The following is a 24727-nucleotide window of genomic DNA, read 5'->3' as shown; positions in this document are numbered from 1 at the left end:
GTGACCTCCTCAAAAGGAAGCACAAGCAGGGCTGAGGGTGGGGCTGGGACCCTACCGGAAACTTCAACCACTCCGCAGCAAACCTCCAGACCGCTAATTACCTGTCTCCACAAAAGCACAGAACTGCAGTTGGAGACAGAGGAGGCAGATGCTGACATGAGTGGGACCCTGGATCTGAAGGGCGCCTTCCCTCTCTCCTCTCAGTATCTGAGGTTCTGAGAGAGAGAGGAGGGGCTGCGCAGGCTGACAGCCCACAAGAAACTCAGTAACTCCAAATGCAGCCCCAGACGTGGCTGGGTTGGTCCTCGGTTACAAAGTGTGACAGGCAGCCTTTTAAGGAGCCGAAATAGGACCGCTGGATGGCTGTGGGGGCTACGGCACTCCACAAAGTTCATCCAACCTGAGGCTAAGGGCTGAAATCTAGAGAGAAAAATGAAGCTGCACCCTGGCCTGAGAACTGTAAGCCCACCACTTCCCCACACAGGAAGAAACTCCTTGGGGGTTGAACAGACCAGAATACAACAGACACAGTGAGGCTGAACCCCGGAGAGTTCCAAAATAAGGCCTCTCACTCAAAGTCCTGTCTAAAGGCTCTTCCTGGCCCTAGGAAATAGCTCCGACTGCGAGAGCAACTCGCATGCCTAAGCTTTCCAAGGCTTCAGTTTCAATCCCCAGCATCACTTTATGCCAGAGCTGAGCTGTGGTCTGGTCCTCTCTCCCTCTCACCTCTCATTCTCTCACTCATTATAAGTAAGTAAATAATTCTAAAGGTATTTTCCTGTTTCCCTCTGCAAGGAGCAGAAGTACCAAGTCCCAGTGCAGTAGCAATGGGCGCTGTCATGCTGTGCATGGTGGGAAGGCAGGGGAAAGCACAGGGTACACCCCTGCAGGCAGAGAAGCAGCATCGCTCACTGGGAAGCATGGGCTGGGAGGACAGCAGAACCAGGCTGCTGTGGGCTGGTAGGCACCAAAATGGGAGTCAAGTGACAATGTGGAACCATCTACCCAGTAGGTTACCCACCCTTGGCCATTGGTCCTGAGTAAGCTCACTTTTCTGCTGACTCCAGCCTTAAGATCTACCACAGTCTTGAGATCTTACAGGGAAAGAGAGACAGTGCCAGTCTTGAGGGGGTGGCTACATCTCAGTAGCTCAGGAACTACTCATTTCTTTTATTTTTCTTCTTTTAATTGTTTTTATCAAGGGGGTTAATGGGGCTAATGGTTTACAATGGTTGTTGACACAGGGGTACAATTTTTCATCTCCCTGTGCAGCATGCAATAGGACCCACCCCAAGGTTCCTTCCACTCCCTCCTCCTCTTCCTCCCTCCTCCTCCTTTGCTTTGGTACAATAATCTACTCATTTCTAAACGGGTTCAGAAGGGAGTGGTGGGCCAACAAGATAGTTCACTTGGATAGTGCACTGTTTTTCCATGTGTATGTCCAAGGTTCAAGTCCAGCCCCCACTGCCTTGAAGAAAGTTTTGGTGCTATTGTCTCTTTCAGTCTTTAAAAAAAAAAAAAAAAAAAAGCTTTAATTTGCCAAATGCATGTGTCTCTGGGTCAAAGGTCCCTGTCCCTGGATGGGGAGATGGAGGGCATGTAGGGGCTGGTGCTTAAGGGTTAATACAGGCATCAGATGGTCAAAAGAAAGAGAGAGCTCAAATTCTGGGTCCAGATTTTCACTCAGGTGGTACAGACTTCTCCTTCCTGAAATTTCTGGATATGACTCCACTTTCCTTCCAAGCCAGGGGGATCTGGCTCAGTAGTCTTGGGAGCTTGAAAGGAATGAGAGAAAAAGAAACAGAAAAGTGCCATCTATGGGCGGCCTCAAAATTGAGGAGAGAGCCCTGTGGGTTCATTCAACTGTCTCTGCCTTTTTTTTTTTTTCCCAAGTATGTTTGTGCTTTTTTTAAAATTTACTTTTATAAATTAATACATTGTTTATTTATTACTGGATAGAGACAGAGAGAGGGATATAGGGAGGGAAAGAGAGACCCCTGAATCCCTACTTCACCAATGATGAAGCTTTCCCCTGAAGGCTGAGACCAGAGGCTTGAACCTGGGTCCCTGCACAGCGGGTTAAGCACACATGGACCAGTGCAAGGACCAGCGCAAGGATCCCGTTCGAGCCACAGGCTCCCCACATGCAGGGAGGAATCACTTAACAAGTGGTAAAACAGGTCTGCAGGTGTCTACCTTTCTCTCTCCCTCTATCTTCCCCATATCTCTTGATTTCTCTCTGTCCTATTCAACAACAGCAATAATAACAATAACAAGGGCAAAAAAAAAAGGGGGGGAATGGCCTCCATGAGCAGTAGATTGGTAGTGCAGGCACTGAGCCCCAGCAATAACCCTGCAGGAAAAAAAACAAAAGAGGGAGTCGGGCGGTAGCACAGCGGGTTAAGCACAGGTGGCGCAAAGCACAAGGACTGGAGTAAGGATCCCGGTTCGAGCCACCAGCTCTCCACCTACAGGGGAGTCACTTCACAAGCAGTGAAGCAGGTCTGTAGATGTCTGTCTTTCTCTCCCCCTCTGTCTTCTCCTCCTCTCTCCATTTCTCTCTGTCCTATCAACAATGGTATCAATAACAACAACAATAACTACAACAACAATTTAAAAAAGCAAGGGCAACAAAAGGGACAATAATAAATAAAAAATTTTTTAAAGGAGATACAAGGAGAGACACCTGCAGCATTGTTTCACCACTTATGAAGCTTCCCTCCCTGCAGTTGGAGACTGGGGATTTGAACCTAAGTCTTTGTGATGGTAACTACCAGCTGTGTAACCCTGTATCTAATGTGCAGCCCACTCAGGGTAGAGAAGCACCAAAGAATCCCTTTGAGGCAAAGTTTGGAAGGAAGAAGCAGCCTATATCAACTCCACTCACACTCAGTACTAGGGCCACCCATTCAGGAGGGGCTCCTGGTAGAAACAGGCCTCCAAAAGCCAGCAGGTGAAACCCATAGCAAACTCAATAGATTACCAGCCTGGTTCTTCATTTGCAGATACAAACGTTTAGCTAACATTCACCAGACAGTCAGGGAAAGCCAACAGCCTGAAGAAGAATGACCAAAATAAACAACCAGACACAGATCCCTGGGAAAATGAGATCATTTAATGGTCAGGAGATAATTTTTAAAACCGTACTAATTAGCATGTCAAAGAGAGTCAACTCAATTTGGCCTCTGTAAATAAAGCAAGAACAAGATGCTATGAAAATAAAATAATCTGAGAATTGGAAGGAAGAAAATGTAAATATGATTGCCAATTTGAAACCTTCTTTAGAAGGTCTGGAAGGAAAAGTTAAGACAAATCTACAAACTGGATGGGGAAAGTGAGAAAATATAAGCGGAGCTCAGGATCAATCTAGGAAGTCTAACAACCAATACAATTTCAATTAAGAGGAAACGAGGGAAGTGGAGGGGAGGAAATTACACAAAAATAATAGAGGATCTGCAGAGTGGAAGATTGATGTAAAACTTTAAAACAAAAGTGTCCTAAAATCCCCAGAGCCATGTGTGGGGAAAAAAATTCCAACGTAAATAGAGCCTTACAAAATTTCAGAACATAGAAGAGAAAGAGAATAAATTATAGCTTTCCAGCCTTGGTTCCAGACTCAGCGGCCACCAGGATGTTGATGCCCAAGAACCAGATTGCCATTTACGAACTTTTTAAGGAGGGAGTGATGGTGGCTAAGAAGGACGTCCACATGCCCAGACACCCCGTCGCAGACAAGAATGTCCCCGACCTTCACGTCATGAAGGCCATGCAGTCACAAGGCTATGTGAAGGAACAATTTGCCTGGAGGCACTTTTACTGGTATCTTACCAATGAGGGTATCCAGTATCCCCGAGATTACCTCTACTTGCCCCCTGAGATTATGCCTGTCACCCTGCATCACAGCCAACCTGAGACTGGCAGGCCGTGGCCCAAAGATCTGGAGGGTGAACGACCTGCAAGATTCACAAGAGGGGAAGCTGACAGAGATACTTATAGAAGAAGTGCTGTGCCCCTGGTGCTGACAAGAAAGCGAAGGCCAGGGCTAGGTCAGCAACCGACATGGATTTGGTCCTGGATGTTTTCAACCACCTCAATAAAGTTGGAGGAGACCAAAAACAACGATTGCCACCTCAACATGCTTCACCTCAGACTGTATCCAGAGACTTCACGTGTGGAATGACAACCCTTCAGCTTCATTACTCGGGTGAGACCTTTCCTTTTATAGTACACTCTAATTTCATCTCAGGTCGTTCACTTTCTAACAAAGTCCCATAACCTAGATATACACCAGTTTCTGTGAGAGAGAGCTTATGTGCACACGTATCCATAAACTACTGCAAAATATATACCTGAAAGCAGAAGTACACTAGAGTTTGCAGTGAGTACCTCCCTAACACTTCCTCTCCACTATTCCAAGCTTGGGATCCATGATTGCTCAACAAATTGTTTGGCTTCATATGTTAACTCTCTTTTCAATCACCAGGTTCCAGATGCCACCAGGATGCTGGCTAGGCTTCCCTGGATTGAAGACCCCACCAATGTGTCCTGGAGCTCAGCTTCCCCAGAGACACACCTTACTAGGGAAAGAGAGATGCAGACTGGGAGTATGGACCGACCAGTCAACGCCCATGTTCAGCGGGGAAGCAATTACAGAAGCCAGACCTTCTACCTTCTGCAACCCTCAACGACCCTGGGTCCATGCTCCCAGAGGGCTAGAGAATGGGAAAGTTACCATGGGAGGGGGTGGGTTATGGGGATTGGGTGGTGGGAATTGTGTGGAGTTGTACCCCTCCTACCTTATGTTTTTGTTCACTAATCCTTTCTTAAATAAAAAATTTTTAAAAAAAAGTTGGAGGAGAGAGAGAGAGTGTGTGTGTGTGTGTTGAATAAACTTGTTGCCAGAAAAAAGAGAGAATAAATTATACACTTCCAGAGAAGGAAACTAACAACAAAAAGTTAGCTACAAAGAAATAAGAATCAGGCAGGGGTAGATAGCATAGTGGTTATGCAAAGAGACTCATGCCTGAGGCTCCAATGTCCCAGGTTCAATCTCCCACACCACCATAAACCAGAGCTGAGCAGTGCTCTGGTAAAAATAAAATAAAATAAAATAAAATAAAATAAAATAAAATAAAATAAAATAAAATAAAATAAAATAAAAACTATGCAGCTATTAAGAACAATGAACCCACCTTCTCTGACCCATCTTGGACAGAGCTAGAAGGAATTATGTTAAGTGAGCTAAGTCAGAAAGATAAAGATGAGTATGGGATGATCCCACTCATCAACAGAAGTTGAGAAAGAAGATCAGAAAGGGAAACTAAAAGCAGGATCTGACTAAATTGAAAGTAGAGCACCAAAGTAAAAACCCTGTGGTGAGGGGGAGGGTGGACATGCGGCTTCCTGGGCCAGGGGGTGGGGGTGGGGAGGGTGGGTGGGATGGGGCACAGTCCTTTGGTGGTGGGAATGGTGTTTATGTACACTCCTATTAAAGTGTAGTCATATAAATCACTAGTTAATTAATATGAGAGGGGGAAAATTGATTGTATGTCTCGAAGTTTTTAAAACACAGACTGAGTCTTTTTAATATATAGGCTGTGTCTTTGATATGCAGACTCTCTCAAAAGCCTAGACCTTAAATGGGAATCTGGGGAATGTTATGCATGTACAAACTATTGTATTTACTGTTGAATGTAAAACATTAATTCCCCAATAAAGAAATAAATTAAAAAAAAAAAAAAGCCTAGACCAAGTAGATCAGAAGTAACCGGTGGCACAACTATATACAAGATACTGGGTTATTTATACAGCAAACCCTAACAAAGGGACTTTTCAAAGTTAACCTAATAACCAAATAATGTGATGATAACAATAACTATCCATTGTCTTTTTGAACCCTAAGACAGCAGGAACTTCACATTTCCACTATAGAGCCTATATTTCCCCCAGTCCTGGAACCTTAGGGTAGGGCCCACTTTCCCGCATGCCTCTCCTAATTCACATCAAATAATAGTGCATCTGCCGATCGCAACCTAATCAACGCAATGATTGCCACCTCAACATGCTTCAGCTCAGACTGTGTACAGAGACTTCAGGTGTGGAATGACACCCTTCAGCTTCATTACTCGGGTGAGACCTTTCTTTTCATAGTATTCTCTAATTCCATCCCAGGTGGTTCACTTCCTAAAAAACTCCCAAAACCTAGATATAGACCAGGTTCCGTGAGATAGAGCATATGTTAACATGTATCCATAAACTAGGGCAAAATATATACCTGAAAGCAGAAGTACACTAGAGTTTGCAGTGAGTGACCCCCTAACACTTCCTCTCCACTATTCCAACCTTTGGGTCCATGATTGCTCAACAATTTGTTTGGCTTTGTTAACTCTCTCTTTTCAGCCACCAGGTTCCAGATGTCATCAGGATGCCGGCCAGGCTTCCCTAGACTGAAGACCCCACCAATGTGTCCTGGAGCTCCGCTTCCCCAGAGACCCACCCTACTAGGGAAAGAGAGAGGCAGACTGGGAGTATGGGCCGACCAGTCAACGTCCATTTTCAGCGGGGAAGCAATTACAGAAGCCAGACCTTCTACCTTCTGCAACCCACAACAACCCTGGGTCCATGCTCCCAGAGGGACAGAGAATGGGAAAGCTATTAGGAAGGAGATGGGATATGGAGACTGAGCAGCAGGAATTGTGTGGAGTTGTACCCCTCCTATCCTACGGTTTTGTTAATGTCTCCTTTCTTAAATAAAAATAAATAAATAAATAAATATAAATAAATACATAAAATCTTAAAGAGAGAGAGAGAGAAGAATCAAACAGGTATGAATTATCAACAGAGTGATGGCAGGAGTTGGGCAGTAGCGCAGTGAGTTAAACGCACATGGCGCGATGCGCGAGGACCAGCATAAGGATCCCGGTTCGAGCCCCCGGCTCCCCACCTACAGGGGAGTCACTTCACAAGTGATGAAGCAGGTCTGCAGGTGTCTATATTTCCCTCCACCTCTCTCTTCTCCTCTCTCCATTACTCTGTCCTATTCAACAACGAGGACATCAATAACAACAATAATAACTACAACAATAAAAAAACAAGGGCAACAAAAGGGAAAATAAGTAAATTAATTAAAAAAATAGAGTGATGCCTTGAACATTTGATGGGAAGAGAGATTTTAATTCTCTATTCAATAAAACTACTAATCAAGTCAGGGCACAATAATGGATTCCAGGTTTACCTTCAATCTCATGTATTCTGAGGAAGCACTTAAGAAGGTCCTTATGCTAAACAAGTGAGACAAAATATTCAGCAGATAGTGGATCTAACTAGAAATTTGTGTAGAGCTATCATGGCCTAAAGAACAAACTGACCAGGGGACCAGGTGGTGGTGTATCTGGTTGAGGGCATATGTTATAACGCACAAGGACCCAGGTTCAAGTACCCAGTCCCCATTTGCAGGAGGAAAGCTTTTTGAGTGGTGTCTCTCTCCCACCCCCTTCCCTCTTGATTTCTGTCTCTCTCCAATAAATAAAGGTAATAAAAAAAAATTTAAAAAGAACAAAATAACCAGGGGACCAGGTGGTGATGCAACCTGGTTGAACGCACATGCTACAACGCACAAGGACCCAGGTTCGAGCCCCCAGCCCCCCACCTGCAGGGGAGTCGCTTCACAAGCAGTGAATCAGGTCTGCAGGTATCTATCTTTCTCTCCCCTTCTCTGTCTTCCCCTCCTCTCTCCATTTCTCTCTGTCCTATCCAACAATGACGACATCAATAACAACAATAATAACTACAACAATAAAACAACAAGGGCAACAAAAGGGAAAATAAATATTAAATACACATACATGCGTACACATGTACACATACACACATGCAATAGAAACTTTGTGAGGAAGCAAAAGCTGGTGGAATAATGGTTCAAATAAGAGGAATCAGAAGCAAAGAGAATCCACCTGACCCTGGCCTGCCTTCTCCTTCAATGGTCTGGGGATTAGATAGTGGGCAGATGGCAGAGGAATGCTAATCCCAGCTCTCCACTTGAGTAAGGAGCACATATTAGTGTGACCACAATAATGTAAACACAGTTTACTGGTTGTCAACTTATAAGTAACTTATAAAACACACAAGCCCTCAAACAGCAGAACATCCCAGGACAAGGTCAGGCACAGTAGTAGGAAGGCCAGGCTGGAGACTCTGATAATCTCACCAGACAGATAAAACCTCAAGCAGATGGGATAAGGGCTAAAGATTTCTCTATGTTTAGGATTCCAATGGCAATTAAAAAATAAATAAATATAAGGATCCCGGTTCGAACCCCGGCTCCCCACCTGCAGGGGAGTCTCTTCACAGGCGGTGAAGCAGGTCTGCAGGTGTCTATCTTTCTCTCCCCTTCTCTGTCTTCCCCTCCTCTCTCCATTTCTCTCTGTCGTATACAACAACGACAACAACAATAATAACTACAACAATAAAACAACAAGGGCAACAAAAGGGAATAAATAAAATAAATATTTAAAAATAAATAAATAAATAAATAAATAAAAAGGGGCCGGGTGGTGGCACACCTGGTTGAGCACACATGTCACAATGTTCAAGGACCTGGGTCCAAGCCTCCAGCCCTCACCTGCAGGGGAAAAGCTTTGAGTGATGAAGTAGGGCTGCAGATGTCTCTCCCTGTTTCTCTCCCTCTCTATCTCTCCCTCCCCTCTCAATTTCTGGCTGTCACTATCCAGTACATAAAGATAATAAAACAAATTAATTAAATAACTAGAAAAATAACAGAAACATCAGAATTGGGAGGGGAGAGAGTAGGGGAAATATAGAGAAGTTAAACTTTTCTTCTTTCATGGTAGGAAATAGATAACGTCAAGCTCTGATAAATCAAGAAAGAATCAGGGCTGGGCAGTGACACATCTGCTAGAGCCCGCATATCACAAGGACCCAGGTTCAAGCCCCTGACCCCCACCTGAGGGAGGAGCTTCATGAGTGGTGATGGTGCCGCAGGTGCCTTTCTCACTCTCTATTTCCTCTTCCTCCTCAATTTCTCTGTCTCTATCTGAAATAAAATAAAGCAATTTTTTAAAAATTGTAGGGGGCTGTGTGGTGGTGCACTTGGTAGAGTGCATGTTACCATGCACAAAGACCTGGGTTCAAGCCCCCAGCCCCCACCTGCAGAGGGAGAAGCTTTATGAGAGGCGAGACAGTGCTGCATGTGTCTCTCCCTCTCTCTCTCTTTTGAATATTTAATTATTTAAATATTTTATTTATTGGACAGAGATAGAAACTGAGATGAAAAGGGGACATACCCAGGGGGAAAGAGAGATACTTCCAAGCCTGCTTCACCACTTGTGACACTTTACCCCTGCAGGTGGGGACCAGGGCCTTGAACCTAGACCCAGCACATGGTAACATGTGTACTCAACCAGGTGCACCATCACCTGATCCCTATCCCTCCATTTCGCTCTCCCTTTCTCTCTCATGCTTTTTTTTTAACCAGAGCACTAATCAGCTAATTATAATCTGCTAATTAATTATGGTGATGTGGAGGATTGAACCTGGGACTTCAGAGCCTCAGGAATGAGAATCTTTTTGCATAACCATTATGCTATCTACCCCCACCTTTTTTTTACAAGAGCACTGCTCTTGTGGGGGGGGGGTTGAACCTGGGACTTTGTAGTCTCAGACATTACAGCCTTTCTGCATAATTATTATGCTAGCTACCCCTGCCTTCCCTCCTCTATTCCCCTCCTCTCTCAATTTTTCTCTCTCTTTTTTTCTTTTTGCCTCCAGGATCATCACTGGCTTGGTGCCTGCACTACGAGAATCTACTGCTCCTGGAGGCTATTTTTTCCCTTTTGTTGCCCTTGTTGTTTTTCATTGTTGTTATTGTTGTTGCTGCTGTTGAATAGGACAGAGAGAAATCAGGAGAAGAGGGAAAGACGGGGAGAGAAAGACAGACACCTGCAGGTGGGGAGCCAGGAGCTCAAACCAGGATCCTTACCTGATCCTTGTGCTTCGCACCATGTGCACTTAGCCCACTGTGCGACTGCCCAGCCCCCAATTTTTCTCTATCTTTATCAAAAGAGGCAGAGAGAAAGAGAGGAAAAGAAAAAGAAAAAAATGTAGTCACTGGAAGCAATGGATTCATCATGCAGGCAGTGAGTGAATCCCAGCGATAAACCCCGTGGCAAAAACAAAACAAAAACAGAAGTATTACTATTCAACTGAACTGTGGTTTGGGCTGGACACCTGGGATGGGGGAAGCACCCTGTGAGATGATGCCAGAGCTCTTCAGCACCTCACTCCGGAGGTGCCCTGGCTGAGACCCATGTGGGAAGGCCCTCCCTGCTGGTCACTGTTCAGAGCTCTCGTCCCGTGGCTCAGCCGCACTGGGAGGGCTGCCAGGGACACTCCTGGGATAGGGAGAGGTCCTGCCAGTCTGACCTGGAGTGGTACCAGGCCTTCTCTTGCAGTTGTTGGAGGATCCCCTCTTACCTCCCGGCTCTGCCAGGCCTGGCACCATCCTGGAGTGTACCCAGCTCTTCACGGGCTCACTGTCCACTGAAGAGGAGAACCAGGCATATCCAGAGAAGAGGCAGCACATAGAAAAAGGAAGTCACCCAAAGTCTCAATCAAACCCAGAGGGAGGAGGCTCAACCACTTTCACTTTTAGCAACAGTGACTAGAAACTAAACATGAGAATGAGGATGGGGCCCTGTAACAGTTCGGGGGAACAGACTTAGCTCTTTTTTTTTTTTAACTTTATTTATTTATTTTTGCCTCCAGGGTTATTGCTGGGGCTCAGTGCCTGCACCATGAATCCACTGCTCCTGGAGGCCATTTTCCCCCCTTTTCTTGCCCTTGTTGTTGTAGCCTTGTTGTGGTTATTATTGTTGTTGTTATTGATGTCATCGTTGTTGGATAGGACAGAGAGAAATGGAGAGAGGAGGGGAAGACAGAGAGGGGGAGAGAAAGATAGACACCTGCAGACCTGCTTCACCACCTGTGAAGCAACCCCCCTGCAGGTGGGGAGCTGGGGGCTCGAACCGGGATCCTTACACCAGTCCTTGTACTTTGCGCCACTTGTGCTTATCCCACTGCGCTACTGCCCGACTCCCCGAGACTTAGCTCTTCTAAAGGTTGGTTGATTTTTAACTGGGAAACAAAATCTATGTGCGAATTTTACAAATACATGTATGTATGTATATATAGGTGTGTGTGTAGCATTATATATTATTCCTATATAAATTAGATACATAATATATATAAAGACCAAAGTCAAAACAACATCCACACAGTCACTACAATAGGAGCACCATGCAAAGGGGAAGATTCGCTGCTGTGGTGTCTCTCCTCTCTTTCCAACCTTGTCTCTTCCTATCTTAGGGGAAAAGAGGAGCAGGAGGAGAAGGGTGATGGCGGTTTGCTAGAGCAGAGGAATGTTGCAGGCACAAAAAGCCCCAGCAAACACCCTGGCAGCAAAATAAATAAAATCATGTATGGTAGCACTAAATCTATGGAACAGAACTTTTTTTATTTTTTATTTTTGTGGAGTTGGGCCCTCACTTTGACCACCACTCCTGAGCTGCTTTTTTTTTTTTTATTATTCATACTGACACACCTACCTGGTGTTATCATTTCAGTCCCTACCAAAACTTCTGACATCCCCCCTGGCTCTCTTATTAAGGAAAATTCACTGATAATTTTAAAGTTAACCGTTTCTGTTTGGTCTTCCTAGTTCTCATAAGCAGTATATTGCTCTACTTACTTCAACTTTTATCTAATCAGAATCACACGTTATTCTGTGTTATGTTTGTCTGCCTACCTAGTGAGATTTTTTTCTTTTTCACTCAGCTCTAGCTTATGGAGGTGCTGGGAACTGAACCTGAGACCTTTGATGCTTCCAGCATGAAAGTGAGATTCAATCTTCTGGACATGCATAGCTGTAATCAGTATTTCCACTGCCACAGAGAAGTCATGCAGTGTAAGGAAATGCCCTGATTTACCTATTCTACAGTTAGCTGGTATCTGATTTCTACATTCATCTATTATGAATAAAACTGCCAAAGCAATGCTATGAGAATGTCTTGTCTTTTAAAATGTTCCTCCCTGTGGCCTGGGAGGTGGTACAGTGGGTAAAATGTCAAACTTGAAAGCATGAGGTCCTGAGTTCAATTCCTGGCACCACAGATACTGGAGTGATGCTTCAGTTCTCTCTCCAATCAATAAAGATTTAAGTTAAATAAAATGACTCCCAAACAAGTCCTCACTGGGGACTCCTGAGGCCTAGGTTTGGACTCTGTAAAGAGCCAGGAGGGGAGGAGGTAGTGCACCAGTTTAAGCACACATAGTACAAAGTGCAAGGACCGGCACAAGGATCCCGGTTCGAGCCCTCAGCTCTCCACCTGCAAGGAGGGTCGATTCTCGAGCAGTGAAGCAGGTCTGCAGGTGTCTATCTCTCTCTCCCCCCGCTGTGCCTTCCCCTCCTCTCTCCATTTCTCTCTGTCCTATCCAACAACAATGGAAAAAAGATAGCCTCTAGGAACAGTAAATTTATAGTGCAGGCACCGAGCGCCAGCGACAACTGTGGAGGCAAAAAAAGGGGGGCCAGGGGGAAGCCCTGGCCAAAGCTCTAGAGCTGTGGGAGGTCTCTGCAGCCAACTGAAGTGATATTCAGGGTCATTCTGCTCCCTAGGCTGACCTGGCTCACACAGGGACACCTTTTCCTCCTCTGTACTCCACACCCCCGGGTTCCACACCAGAGGAAACAATTGGCCTTTTTAGAGGCAGTCTAGATCTGAGTCACAGCCCCTCCTTCCTTTCTTCTCCCTTCCCCCAGGCAAGAGAACAGAGGACTCAGCTAAAGGACTCCAGTGACAGGCAGAGGGACAGGGTTCCAGTTTGCATCCTGAACAGTGAGAAGCAGGGTGAAAATGCCAGCAGTCTGACCTGCTTACCTCCACAGTAACCACAGGCTACTGGCAAAAATAGGGAACCTGACCAGTCATGTCAAGAATTTTCCCCACATGGTACATATATTGCTCAAGTAAGGCTCATATTCTTTCTTTTTATTATTATTATTATATTATTATGTTTATTTATTCATTGGATAGAGACAGTAAAAAATTAAGAGGAAGGGGGAGATAGAGAGAGGGAGAGACAGAGAGACACCTGCAGCTCTGCTCTCTCAATGTTCTTTTTTTTAATATTTTATTTACTTTATTTATTCCCTTTTGTTGCCCTTGTTGTTTCATTGTTGTTGTTGTTGTTGGATAGGACAGAGAGGAATGGAGAGAGGAGGGGAAGACAGAGAGAGGGAGAGAAAGACAGACACCTGCAGACCCGCTTCACCACGTGTGAAGCGAATCTCCTGCAAGTGGGGAGCCGGGGGCTCGAACCGGGATCCTTACGCTGGTCCTTGAGCTTTGTGCCACGTGCACTTAACCTGCTGCGCTACGGCCCAACTCCCTCTCATGTTCTTTTTTTATTGTCACCAGAGTTATTGCTGGGACTTGGTGCCTTCGTGATGAATCATCCACTCCAGGTAGTCTTTTTATTTATTTGTTTTTTCTTTCTCTTATTGATGGAGAGAAACCGAGAAGGAAGGGGGGGGGGACAGAAGGGCCCGGCCAGTGGCACATCCAGTAGAGAACACACATTACCAGGCACAAGGACCCAGATTCAAGCCCCCAGTCCCAGACGCCACCTGCAAGGAGAAGCTTCACAAGCAGTTAAACAGTGCTGCAGGCTTCTCTCTCTCCCTCCCTCCCCCCTCCTCTGTCTCCCCTTCCAATCTCAGTTTCTCTCTGATGGTCTGAGAGGTAGCACAAAGAGCACAAAGTATTGAACTCTGTCAGGCGTGAGGTCCTGAGTTTGATCCCTGACAGCACATGTACCAGAGTGATGTCTGGTTTTTTTTTTCTCTCTCTCCTCTTATCCCTCTCATTAATAAGTAAATAAAATATATATAAGTGCAAGGATCTGGGATCAAGGCCCTGGCTCCCCACCTTCATGGGGAATACTTTACAATTGGTAAAGCAGGTCTGCAGGTGTCTCTCTTTCTCTCTCCCTCTCTATCTACCCCTCCTCTCTCAATTTCTCTCTGTCCTATCCAGTAAAAATGGAAAAAATAGCTTCCAGGAGCAGTGGATTTGTAGTACCAGTACTGAGCCCCAGTGATAACCCTAGATGCAAAAAATAAATTTTATTTGTTCTATCAAATAAAAGGGAAAGAAGAAAAAAGGGGGGAGTGGGGAGAGTGGTGAATTAACTATGCTGGCATTGATCCCCAGCAATAACCCTGATGGCAAAAAAAAAAAAAAAAAAAGTGGAGCAAGGGCAATAGAGATGGACAGAGGGGGGCCAGGCAGAAGCGTACTGGGTTAAATGCACATAGTACAAAGCACAAGGACCCACACAAGGATCCCAACTCAAGACCCCAGCTCCCTACCTGTGTGTGTGTGTGTGTGGAGGTACTGCTTCATAAGTAATGAAGCACTCTGCAGGTGTCTATCTTTCTCTCCCCCTATCTTCCTCTCCTCTCTCAATTTCTCTCTGTCATAGGCAATTTTTTTTTAAAAAGGGGGGGTCGGGTGGTGGCGCAGTGGGTTAAGTGCATGTGGCGCAAAGCGCAGGGACCGGTGTAAGGATCCCGGTTCGAGCCCCCGGCTCCCCACCTGCAGGGGAGTCGCTTCACAGGCGGTGAAGCAGGTCTACAGGTGTCTATCTTTCTCTCCCCCTCTTTGTCTTCCCCTCCTCTCTCCATTTCTCTCTGTCCTATCCAACAACGAATTGCGTCAACAAGGGCAATAATAATAACTACAACAAAGCTACAACAAGGGCAACAAAAGGGGGAAAAATGGCCTCGAGGAGCGGTGGATTCATGGTGCAGGCACCGAGCCCAGCAATAACCCTGGAGGAAAAAATATATATATTAAAAAAAAAAAAAGGTGTGTGTTTCGTTACTAATCTAACAAAAACTATCTGAAGCTCCATCCCCAGCTCCATTTCCATCACACGCTTTGATCACCAGCTGCTCTCCCTGGCTCCTAGCACGATGCAACAGCCTCCTCTCTGTTCTTCTTTCCTCCCCTACAACACATGCTATTTCTCCCCACCCCTTCTCCAGCTCTTTGCACAGGTGATTCCTTCACATCTGAAGGCTGCGGTTGCAGCTTGGGGGTCAGAGAATCCTAGGATCTCAGCATGGTTAGCCCCTGCCTTATTCACAGCCACTTAGCTATCTGTTCAGGTATTTACTGTCAGCCTCCTTCACTGCAAGCCCAGAGACAGGGACCAGATCTCATATGCCCATCGCTACATATCTAGCATGGAGGCCTGCAGCTGGCACACACTTCCTCTTTGTTAAGTGCCACATGCACTTCCCACATTGTCACAATTGGTAAATGGTAAAGCCAGGACTTCATTCTAGTTATGTCTGACTGGGCCAGGCTTACTGCTAGCCCCTGGCACCCCACACAGAAACTCAGGCAGGGGCCTGGGAGAGAGCTCAGCACTACAGCAGGCATGCCTGAGGCCTCAGAGGTGCCAGGTTCAATCCCCAGCACTGTCACGTGCCAGAACTGAGAAGTGCTCTGGTCTTTTTCTTTCATTAAAATAAACAAACAAGTAAGTAAATCTAAAAGAGAGAGAGAGAGATACCTCATAGGACTTGCATGTGAGAGGATCAATCCCCAGCAATAATGCAACCAGAGATGAGCAATGATCTTTTTCAAAAGGAAGAAGAAATGTGCCAAAGACTGGAGAAATGGCAAAAAGAAATCAGAAGAGTAGCCAAGCAACTCAGAAAAGGGGAGAGTGGCCTCCCCTAGGCAGACAGTGTCCAGGGTAAGGAGATCTGTGAGACAGAGGCAGCAGGAAACCTCAAAGGCCCTCAGGAAGTGCAGTGAACAAATGTTGGGAGCTCAAGCACTAGGTCCTGAGTTAGATCACTGACATCAATGTACCAGAGTGATGCTCTGGTTCTCTCTCTCCATCTCTGTCATGAGAAAATAAATCTTGGGGAGTCCGGCAGTAGCACAGTAGGTTAAGCACAGGTGGCACAAAGTGCAAAGACCAGCGTAAAGATCCCGGTTCGAGCCCCCGGCTCCCCACCTGCAGAGGAGTCACTTCACAGGTGGTGAAGCAGGTCTGCAGGTGTCTTTCTTTCTCTCCCCCTCTCTATCCTCCCCTCTTCTTTCCATTTCTCTGTCCTACCCAACAATGACGACAACAATAACAACAACAATAATATCTACAACAATAAAACAACAAGGACAACAAAAAAGAATAAATAAATATTAAAAAATAATAATAATAAATCTTGTGGTCCGGGAGGTGGTGCAGTGGATAAAGTACTGGATTCTCAACCATCAGGTTCCAAGTTCAATCCCTGACAGCACATGTACCAGAGTAATGTCTGGTTCTTTCTCTCTGCCTATTTTTCTCATGAATGAATAAATAAATAAATAAATAAATTCTTTTTTTAAAAAAAGAAAGAAAAGAAATCTTGGAGTCAGGTGGTAGCACAGTGGGCTAAGTGCAGGTGGTGCAAAGTGCAAGAACTGTCAGAAGGATCCCGGTTTGAGCCCCAGTTCCCTACCTGCAGGGGAGTCGCTTCAAAAGCGGTGAAGTAAGTCTGAAGGTGTCTTTCTCTCCCTCTCTGTCTTCCCCTCCTCTCTCCATTTCTCTCTGTCCTATCCAACAACAATGACATCAATAAAAACAATGATAATAACTATAACAATAAACAAGGGTAACAAAAAAGGAAATAATCAATAAATAAGAAAATAAATCTTAAAATACAAAAAGTAAGAAAGAAAGAGGAAGGAAGGGAGGGAGGAAAGAAGGGAGAAAGGATGGATAGATGGATGGCTGGCTGGATGGAGAAAAAACAAAACAAAACAAAACAGGAGTTGGTGACTTCAAGTGGTAGAGTCTGGAGAGGCAGGGCATCAAAGTCTGGCCAAGAGCCAAAAGGGAGTTGCTGCAGGAATACTTCGGCAATAGCACCCCCTTGTGGCAGTGAAATTCTTGGCGCAGGAAAAAAATAAACCCAATGTGGGTCAAGGTTGCTGGGAAAAGAAAATGTGGCTTTTTTTTTTTAATATTTATTTATTCCCTTTTGTTGCCCTTGTTGTTTTATTGTTGTAGTTAATATTCTTGTTGTTACTGATGTCTTCGCTGTTGGATAGGACAGACAGAAATGGAGAGAGGAGGGAAAGACAGAGAGGGGGAGAGAAAGATAGATACCTACAGACCTGCTTCACAGATTGTTAAGTGACTCCCCTGCAGGTGGGAAGCCAGGGGCTCGAACCAGGATCCTTCTGACAGTCCTTGCACTTTGCACCACCGGCACTTAACCCGCTGCGCTACCACCTGACTCCCTCTTTTTTTTTTTAATTTAGTGGGGGAAATAATGGTTTACAGTAAACAGTAAATAAAATGATTGGTACATGTGTAACATTTCTCAGTTTTCTACATGACACTCACCCCCCCACACACACACACCAAGATCCTCCTCCACCATAATGCTCCAGGAGCACATACATCATGCTCCATTCACACACAGTCAATATCTAGTAATAAAAAGACTACAAATAAATTAATTAATTAATTAATTAAATCAGGCTAGGTGGTGTCATACTCAATTAACCACTCATTACCATGCTCAAGGACCAAGGTTTGAGCCTCTAGTGGTGAAGCAAAGCTGCAGGTGTCTCTCTTTCTCTCTCCCTCTCTACCCCCACGTTCCCTCTCAATTTCTCTCTGTACTATAAAATAATAAATAATAAATAAAAATAAAATTTATCAAAATAGGAGAATGATGACTATCTCTTATGTGCAGTATCAGAAATATTGGAGGGGAAAAAAATCAAATGACAGGCTGGGGAGATAGCATAATGATTATACAAAAGACTTTCAGGAGCCAGGGTGGCGCACCTGTTTGAGCGCACATGTTACAGTGCGCAAGGACCCAGGTTTGAGCCCCTGGCCCCCACCTGCAGGGGGGAAAGCTTCACAAGTGGTGAAGCAGTGCTGCAGGTGTCTGCCTCTCTCTCCCTCTCTATCACCACCTTCCCTCTCAATTTCTGACTGTCTCTATCCAGCAAATAAAGATAAAAAAAATTAAAAAAAAAAAAAAAGACTTTCATGCCTGAGGCTCCAAGGTTCCAGGTTCAGTCCCCAACATGACCATAAGCCAGAGCTGAGCAGTGCTCTGCTCTTTGTCTTTCTTTCTCTCTCTAAAAATTCAATTAAATTTTAGAAAAGGTACAGGATTTCATTTAAAAAAAAAAAAAAAAAAAAACCCAAACAGCAAGGAAAGGCATGCACTGCTACAAGTTAGGACCTTGTGAAGTTTTGCTGAAGGTAGGTAGGGTAAATAGAAGGACTGAGAAAGGTGAGGGTAAGAGATGGCAGCAGAACAATGACCCCAAGCTTGTGGTTTGGAGGTGAATCAAGTGGTGCTTGGCTACAGAGCCTCCTGTCATGCTTCTGCCATTATAAGTTGAGGGATGTATTAGCTTAAAAGTCAATGCCTGGGAGTCGGGCGGTGGCGCAGTGGGTTAAGCGCACGTGGCGCAAAGCGCAGGGACCGGCGTAAGGATCCCGGTTCGAGCCCCCGGCTCCCCACCTGCAGGGGAGTCGCTTCACAGGCGGTGAAGCAGGTCTGCAGGTGTCTATCTTTCTCTCCCCCTCTCTGTCTTCCCCTCCTCTCTCCATTTCTCTCTGTCCTATCCAACAACAAAGCAACGTCAACAATGGCAATAATAACCACTATGAGGCTGCAACAACTAGGGCAACAAAAAAGGGGGAAAAATGGCCTCCAGGAGCGGTGGATTCATGGTGCAGGCACCGAGCCCAGCAATAACCCTGGAGGAAAAAAAAAAAAAAAAAAAGTCAATGCCTAAAAAAGTATGCAAGTATCCATTGGCATCAACTTGTACCAGCCAATCTGGTCTTCCTTCCATGGAAGACCAGGCTCTGTTGCTTTTGGTTGCAAAAGGTTTCTTTGTCTCACATCGAATGCTCATGACAACAATAGTGCCCTTTCTTCCGGTACAGAAAACACTAAATCTATCCAAAGGATTATGCCAGGATACCCATAGAGCCTAACTTGTTAAGCATCAGAAAAGAAGTTAAAAGACAGGAAGATATTACAAGAGTCATAGGTTATAAAACAAATCCCAGAGTTTCCTGGCTAAGAGGAATCTTCAAGGTGAACCAGTTTCCTTTATATTTCCAACAACACCGCCTACTAATAAATTCACATTAGACATAGTTTTCAACATAACATAAATACTTGCAATCAAAAACAAATCTTGAGTACAGCGGGCTAAGCACAGGTGGCGCAAAGCACAAAGACCGGCATAAGGATCCCGATTCGAACCCCGGCTCCCCACCTGCAGGGGAGTCACTTCACAGGCAGTGAAGCAGGTCTGCAGGTGTCTATCTTTCTCTCCCCCTCTCTGTCTTCCCCTCCTCTCTCCATTTCTCTCTGTCCTATCCAACAACAACAATAACAATAATAACTACAACAATAAAACAAGGGCAACAAAAGGGAAAAAAAATAAATTAAAAAAAACAAATCTTGAGTGACCCAGAAGGCAGTATAGTAGATAGAGCACCCAACTTGGAAGCATGAGGTCCTGAGTTCAATCCCAGACACTGCAAGTTCCAAAATGATGCTCTAGTTCTCTGCTTCTCTCCCTTGCTCTCATTAATATATATATATATAAATTAATATATAATTTATATATATATAAATTAATATATATATTAAGCTCTGTCTTTAAATTCCCCCTCACATCTCTCCTTCTTAAATTCCTCCCCATCAATCACATCTAGAAGAAGCCCAACTAGAATGTGAGTTCTCTCAGGAAGTCATTGATGTTTGTGGCACTCAGCAACTTCAGTTTCCTCATAAGCGAGTTCCAAACACCACTGGACCATTCTGAAAATCAATTATGATCATACATGTAGGATATTTAGTATGGTGGTCAGCACAATAGTATGGAATTAGTAAGTATGATAATTATTATTATTCAATTAGTTAAATTAAACTGTTCTAGATTGTGAATCATATTCCTTTGAAAAGCACTGTATTGGGAGACGGGCAGTAGCGCAGCGAGTCAGGCGCAGGTGGCACAAAGCGCAAGGACCAGTGTAAGAATCCCGGTTCGAGCCCCCGGCTCCCCACCTGCAGGGGAGTCGCTTCACAAGCAGTGAAGCAAGTCTGCAGGTGTCTGTCTTTCTCTCCCCCTCTCTGTCTTCCTGTCCTCTCTCCCTTTCTCTCTGTCCTATCCAACAATGATGACATCAATAACAACAACAATAATAAATACAACAATAAAACAACAAGGACAACAAAAAGGAATAAATAAATAAATTTAAAAAAAAAAAAAAAAGCACTGTATTGGGGCCAGGTAGTGGCACACCTAGTTGAGCGCACAGGTTATCTATCATATGCAAGGACTTAGGGTCAAGACCCCCAACCCCCACTTGTATGGGAAGAAGCTTCATGAGCAGTGAAGCAGTGCTGTGGGTGTCTCTCTTTCTCTTCCCCTCCCTTTTTTTTTTTTCTTTTTTGCCTCCAGGGTTATCACTGGGGCTCAGTGCCTGTACTATGAATCCACTGCTCCTACAGGCCAATTTTTTCCATTTTTGTTGCCCTTGTTGTTGTTATTGTTGTTATAGTTGTTGTTATTGCTGGGTAGGACAGAGAAATGGAGAGAGATGGGGAAGGTAGAGAGGGGGAGAGAAAGACACCTGCAGACCTGCTTCACTGCCTGTGAAATGACCCCATTGCAGGTGGGGAGCAGGGGGTTCAAACCAGGATCCTTACACCAGTCCTATGCGCTTCATGGCACGTGTGCTTAACCCACTGCACTACCGCGCGACCTCTTTCCCTCTCTATCTTCACTTCTCACTCAACACACTCAATTTTTGTCTTGTGAAATAAAATAAAAAATTAAGAATAAAAAAGAAAAACTGTCCATCAGGAGAAGTATATTTGTCATGCAAGCACCAAGCCCCAGTGATAATCCTGGTGGCAATAAACAAAAACAAAAACAAAAAAGAAGAAAAGAAAAGAAAAGAAAAGAAAAAAGAAATGGGATAGAGGGTAGGTAGCATAATAGTTATGCAAAAAGACTCTCGTTCCTTAGGCTCCAAAGTCCCAGTGACCAGTGCTTTAATGGAAAGAAGGAGGGAAGGAAGGAGGGAAGGAAGGAGGGAAGGAAGGAGGGAAGGAAGGAAGGAAGGAAGGAAGGGGAAAAGATTTATCAGTCTTGGCATCCCTGGCATTTTTTTGTTGGGGAGTGGGGAGATACAGTATATTTTGCACAATGCTTAGCACCCTTAGCCTCTATTCTTTAACTACCAGCAGTAGCCCTACCTCCCCAATTTAGCAAGCAAGAATGTCATCAGAGATTACCAAATGTCTTCTGGAGTAGCAAAGTCTCCTTCGTACCCCACTGAAAATTACTGCATCAGAGCATGCAAATCAGAGAAAGATCACCATAATCCCTGTCTTTCCACCTCTGCCATTACTTGCTCACCACTCAGTTGCCTTGGTGGGAAGAGGTGATAGGTGCTGTAGATGTCATTGGAGAACTGCAACTGGAGTTCCGGGCTGCCTGTCAGGAGCTGGGCCACCTGTTCCACCTGAAATGGCGTCTTCTCCAGGATCACAATGGCATCCTCTCCATCCCCATCCCCAGAAGCCTCATTTACCTGTGGGGAGAGACACCATGAATGGGTCTAGAGGCAGAAAAGCAGGAGACACCTGCAGAACAAAGACAGAAGCTCCTGTGGCCTCTGTAGTCTTCCTCTGGGGAGATCTATCCAATAGGACTTGGGTTTTTTCTCCCAGAGATGGTATCTCATTAGTCCAAGTCCCTTCACATTTTCTCCTAAAAGATATAAAGCTTCTCAACTTCTCAACTATCTTGTTTCAAGCTCACAAAGCCTGTCAATTTCTCCCCATTCTACAGATGTGCAGTGAAAACAATATAATGGTTATGCAAAAAGGCTCTCAAGCCTGAGGCTCCAAAGTTCCAGGTTTAATCTCCTACACCATCATAAACCAGAATTGAGCACTGCTCTGGTCTTAAAAAAACAAAAAAAAGAGGGGGGCAGCATTGATAGCATAGTGGGTATGCAAAGAGACTCTCATGCCTGAGCCTCCAAAGCCCCAGGTTCAATCCCCCACACCACCATAAGCCAGAGCTGAGCAGTGCTGATTAAAAAAAAAAAAAAAAAAAAGGCAAATACAAGAAACTGAGTTGTAAAGAGTTTAACTGACTTACCCAAAGTCACAGGGTGAAATAGAACTGAACAAGAATCTAGTTATCCCAGCTAACTCCTAGTCTGGAAGTTCCTATAACCAATCTCTAGCAGGTGCTGCAGACTGAAGACTGGGGGGAGGGAGAGCTTGGGAGAACCAGACACACAATCTTGTAAAGAACAAGGGATGGGGGGGGCGGCACACTAGGCATAGGTGCACCTGGCTGAGTGCTAGGACCCAGGCTTGAGCTCCTACATCCCACCTACAGGGACAACACTTCACAAACAGAAACAGGTCTGTCTGTCTGTCTGTCTGTCTCTCTCCCCTCTCAGAAAAAAAAAAAAAAAAAAGGAAAATGGTGGCCACCGAGAGCTGTGAATTTGTTGTGTCAGTGGCAATTACCCTATTAGCAATAAAAAAAGAAGAAGAGATGCAGGTATGGCCATTTAGGTCTAAGTCACCCAGATTCTCGAAGACTGACTGACTGACTGACTGACTGATGAGAGACAGAGGAGGAAGGAGAACCAGCGAGCATCACTCTGACACATGTGATGCCAGATACTGAACTCAGAACCTCAGACTGAATGGTCAACTGCTTAATCCACTTTGTCACTTTCCAGGCCACTCTCCCCAAGTTTTTTTTTTTTTTGGGGGGGTGTTCTAGGGAATCCTAATGCCTGCGAGAGGCTAGGCCTCCTCACTAGCTCCTAGGATGGTCTCCAGTCTCTCGGTCCCTGCTAGGGAGTGTGGTGTTGCAAGTTGCAGTTAAAACAGTTTTAACTGAATATACCAGAAGATATGCCTGAAGATGGGTGCCGAGCTCAGTGTTGGCCTATCAGTGGAACTGAATTACAATTTAATAAACTGCAAAGTGAATCAACATTTTTAATGCACAGCTCTGGTTTATGTTGATGTTAGGGACAGAACCAGGGACCTTGGAGCCTCAGGCATAAAAGTTGTTTGAATAATCATTATGCTGCCCCCCCAGCCCTTTAATTACAATTTATTACATAAACTCTGTTAGGGTTTAAGTCCAGTTCGATTAGGGGGTGACGCCTCCTCTGGTCTGTAAGTCACAGCCTGGAGGCACGAATGAGCAAGACAGTTCATTTATGGGTTTCCAGCACCTTTAGAGGTTGAATGAGTAAAAGAATGCCTGGGAGGGTTTAACACGCTGCTTTTAATCTGCAAGGCATCCTACAATGTTAGCTATTCTTAGTCAGGGCGGGGGAGAGGATAGGAAAATTAGCCCTGTGTGTGTAAACTTCCATAATTCTCTGAGGAATCCGGCCTCCTTTGCTCTTCCCCCCGCCCCGGGACAGCAGGTTGGTATCTCCCGGCGGAGCGCCCGCCCGAGGAGCTGATTGGCTCGCTCCCGGCCGCATAGCCGCCCCAGAGGTGCTAAAGGTACCTTTCCGTGTAGGAAAATGGTCTTGTCCCGCGCGGATTCCCTCAGCACTTTTTTCACTCTAAAGCCGGAGAAGGGTAACCGGACTGGGATAGAAGTCCCGTTCCCCACGCTGGCTTCCTGTTCCTCTTTTCTGAGGGTTTCTGCCTCCTCAGCGTCCAATTCGCGCTTTCTCTTGCTGGGTTGAGGCACGACGTCCGCCATGCTGTTCGACCGGATATCTGCGCATGCGCAAACGCTGGCCCCGCCCCCACCCGCTGTCTGCTGTGGGATGGGGACTACAACTCCCAACGTGCCCCTCGTGGAAGCCGGCACATGCTATGTCCCCTGGGAAATTCCAGAATAAGAAACTTCAGTCAAGTTTTCTGCTGTAACACTGTGGGTCCTTGGGAGAGGCTGGTGCCGAATGTAGGGAAGGTAGCGTTTCCCTAAGCAGGGTAGAGATGCTGCAGTGGAGAGGTGAAGTCTGAGTATTTGGCACTTTTAAAATAGACTTTATGGTAGTGATGGGGATTGAGCTTGGAACCTCAGAGCCTAAAGCATGGAAGTTGTTTGCATAACCATTACTCTTGTCTCCCTGGCCCTAGAACAGACGTTTAAATCAGTTATACAGATGTTGCTCAGCCAGTTTGTAAGAAATGTTTCTGGGGAGTCGGGAGGTAGCGCAGTGAATTACGTGCATGTGACTCAAAGCTGAAGGACCAGCTCATAGCCTCAGGCATGATAGTCTCTCTCTTTTCTTTTTTTAAATTTCCCTTTTGTTGCCCTTGCTGTTGGTTATTGTTCTTGTTGTTGTAATTGATGTCGTTGTTGGGTAGGACAAAGAGAAATGGAGAAAGGAGGGGAAAACAGGGGGAGAGAAAGACACCTGCAGACCTGCTTCACAACTTGTGAAGCGACTCCCCTGCATATGGGGAGCCGGGGTTCGAACCGGGATCCTTAGGCCGGTCCTTGTGCTTTGCGCCACCTGCGCAGTATGTCTGTCTTTATGGGAACCCAGCAAAATGTAGTCTTATAGAATAAATTCTGTAGGG

The 24727-nt window shown here is 45.3% G+C and overlaps 1 protein-coding gene and 1 pseudogene across 1 annotated transcript in view; one reads left to right on the top strand and one right to left on the bottom strand.

Moving 5' to 3' along the window:
- Positions 1-23923, bottom strand: part of DCPS (decapping enzyme, scavenger) — a 57648-nt gene extending 33725 nt beyond the window's left edge. The window contains exons 1-2 of the mRNA XM_007539421.3: positions 23697-23923; positions 21558-21732 (exon numbers count right to left, since the gene is read on the bottom strand). Of these exons, the coding sequence (XP_007539483.1) occupies positions 21558-21732; positions 23697-23897 (376 nt within the window). The 5' untranslated portion in view covers positions 23898-23923. The remainder of the gene's footprint in view (positions 1-21557; positions 21733-23696) is intronic.
- LOC103128741 (small ribosomal subunit protein eS10-like) lies at positions 3632-12964 on the top strand (annotated as a pseudogene).
- Positions 23924-24727: the final 804 nt, after the last annotated feature.

Source organism: Erinaceus europaeus, chromosome 20, assembly GCF_950295315.1.
Source record: "Erinaceus europaeus chromosome 20, mEriEur2.1, whole genome shotgun sequence".
In the NCBI taxonomy this organism is placed as follows: Eukaryota; Metazoa; Chordata; class Mammalia; order Eulipotyphla; family Erinaceidae; genus Erinaceus; species Erinaceus europaeus.
The sequence above is the reverse complement of the archived record's forward strand: the minus strand, read 5'-3'. Positions and strand labels throughout refer to the sequence as shown.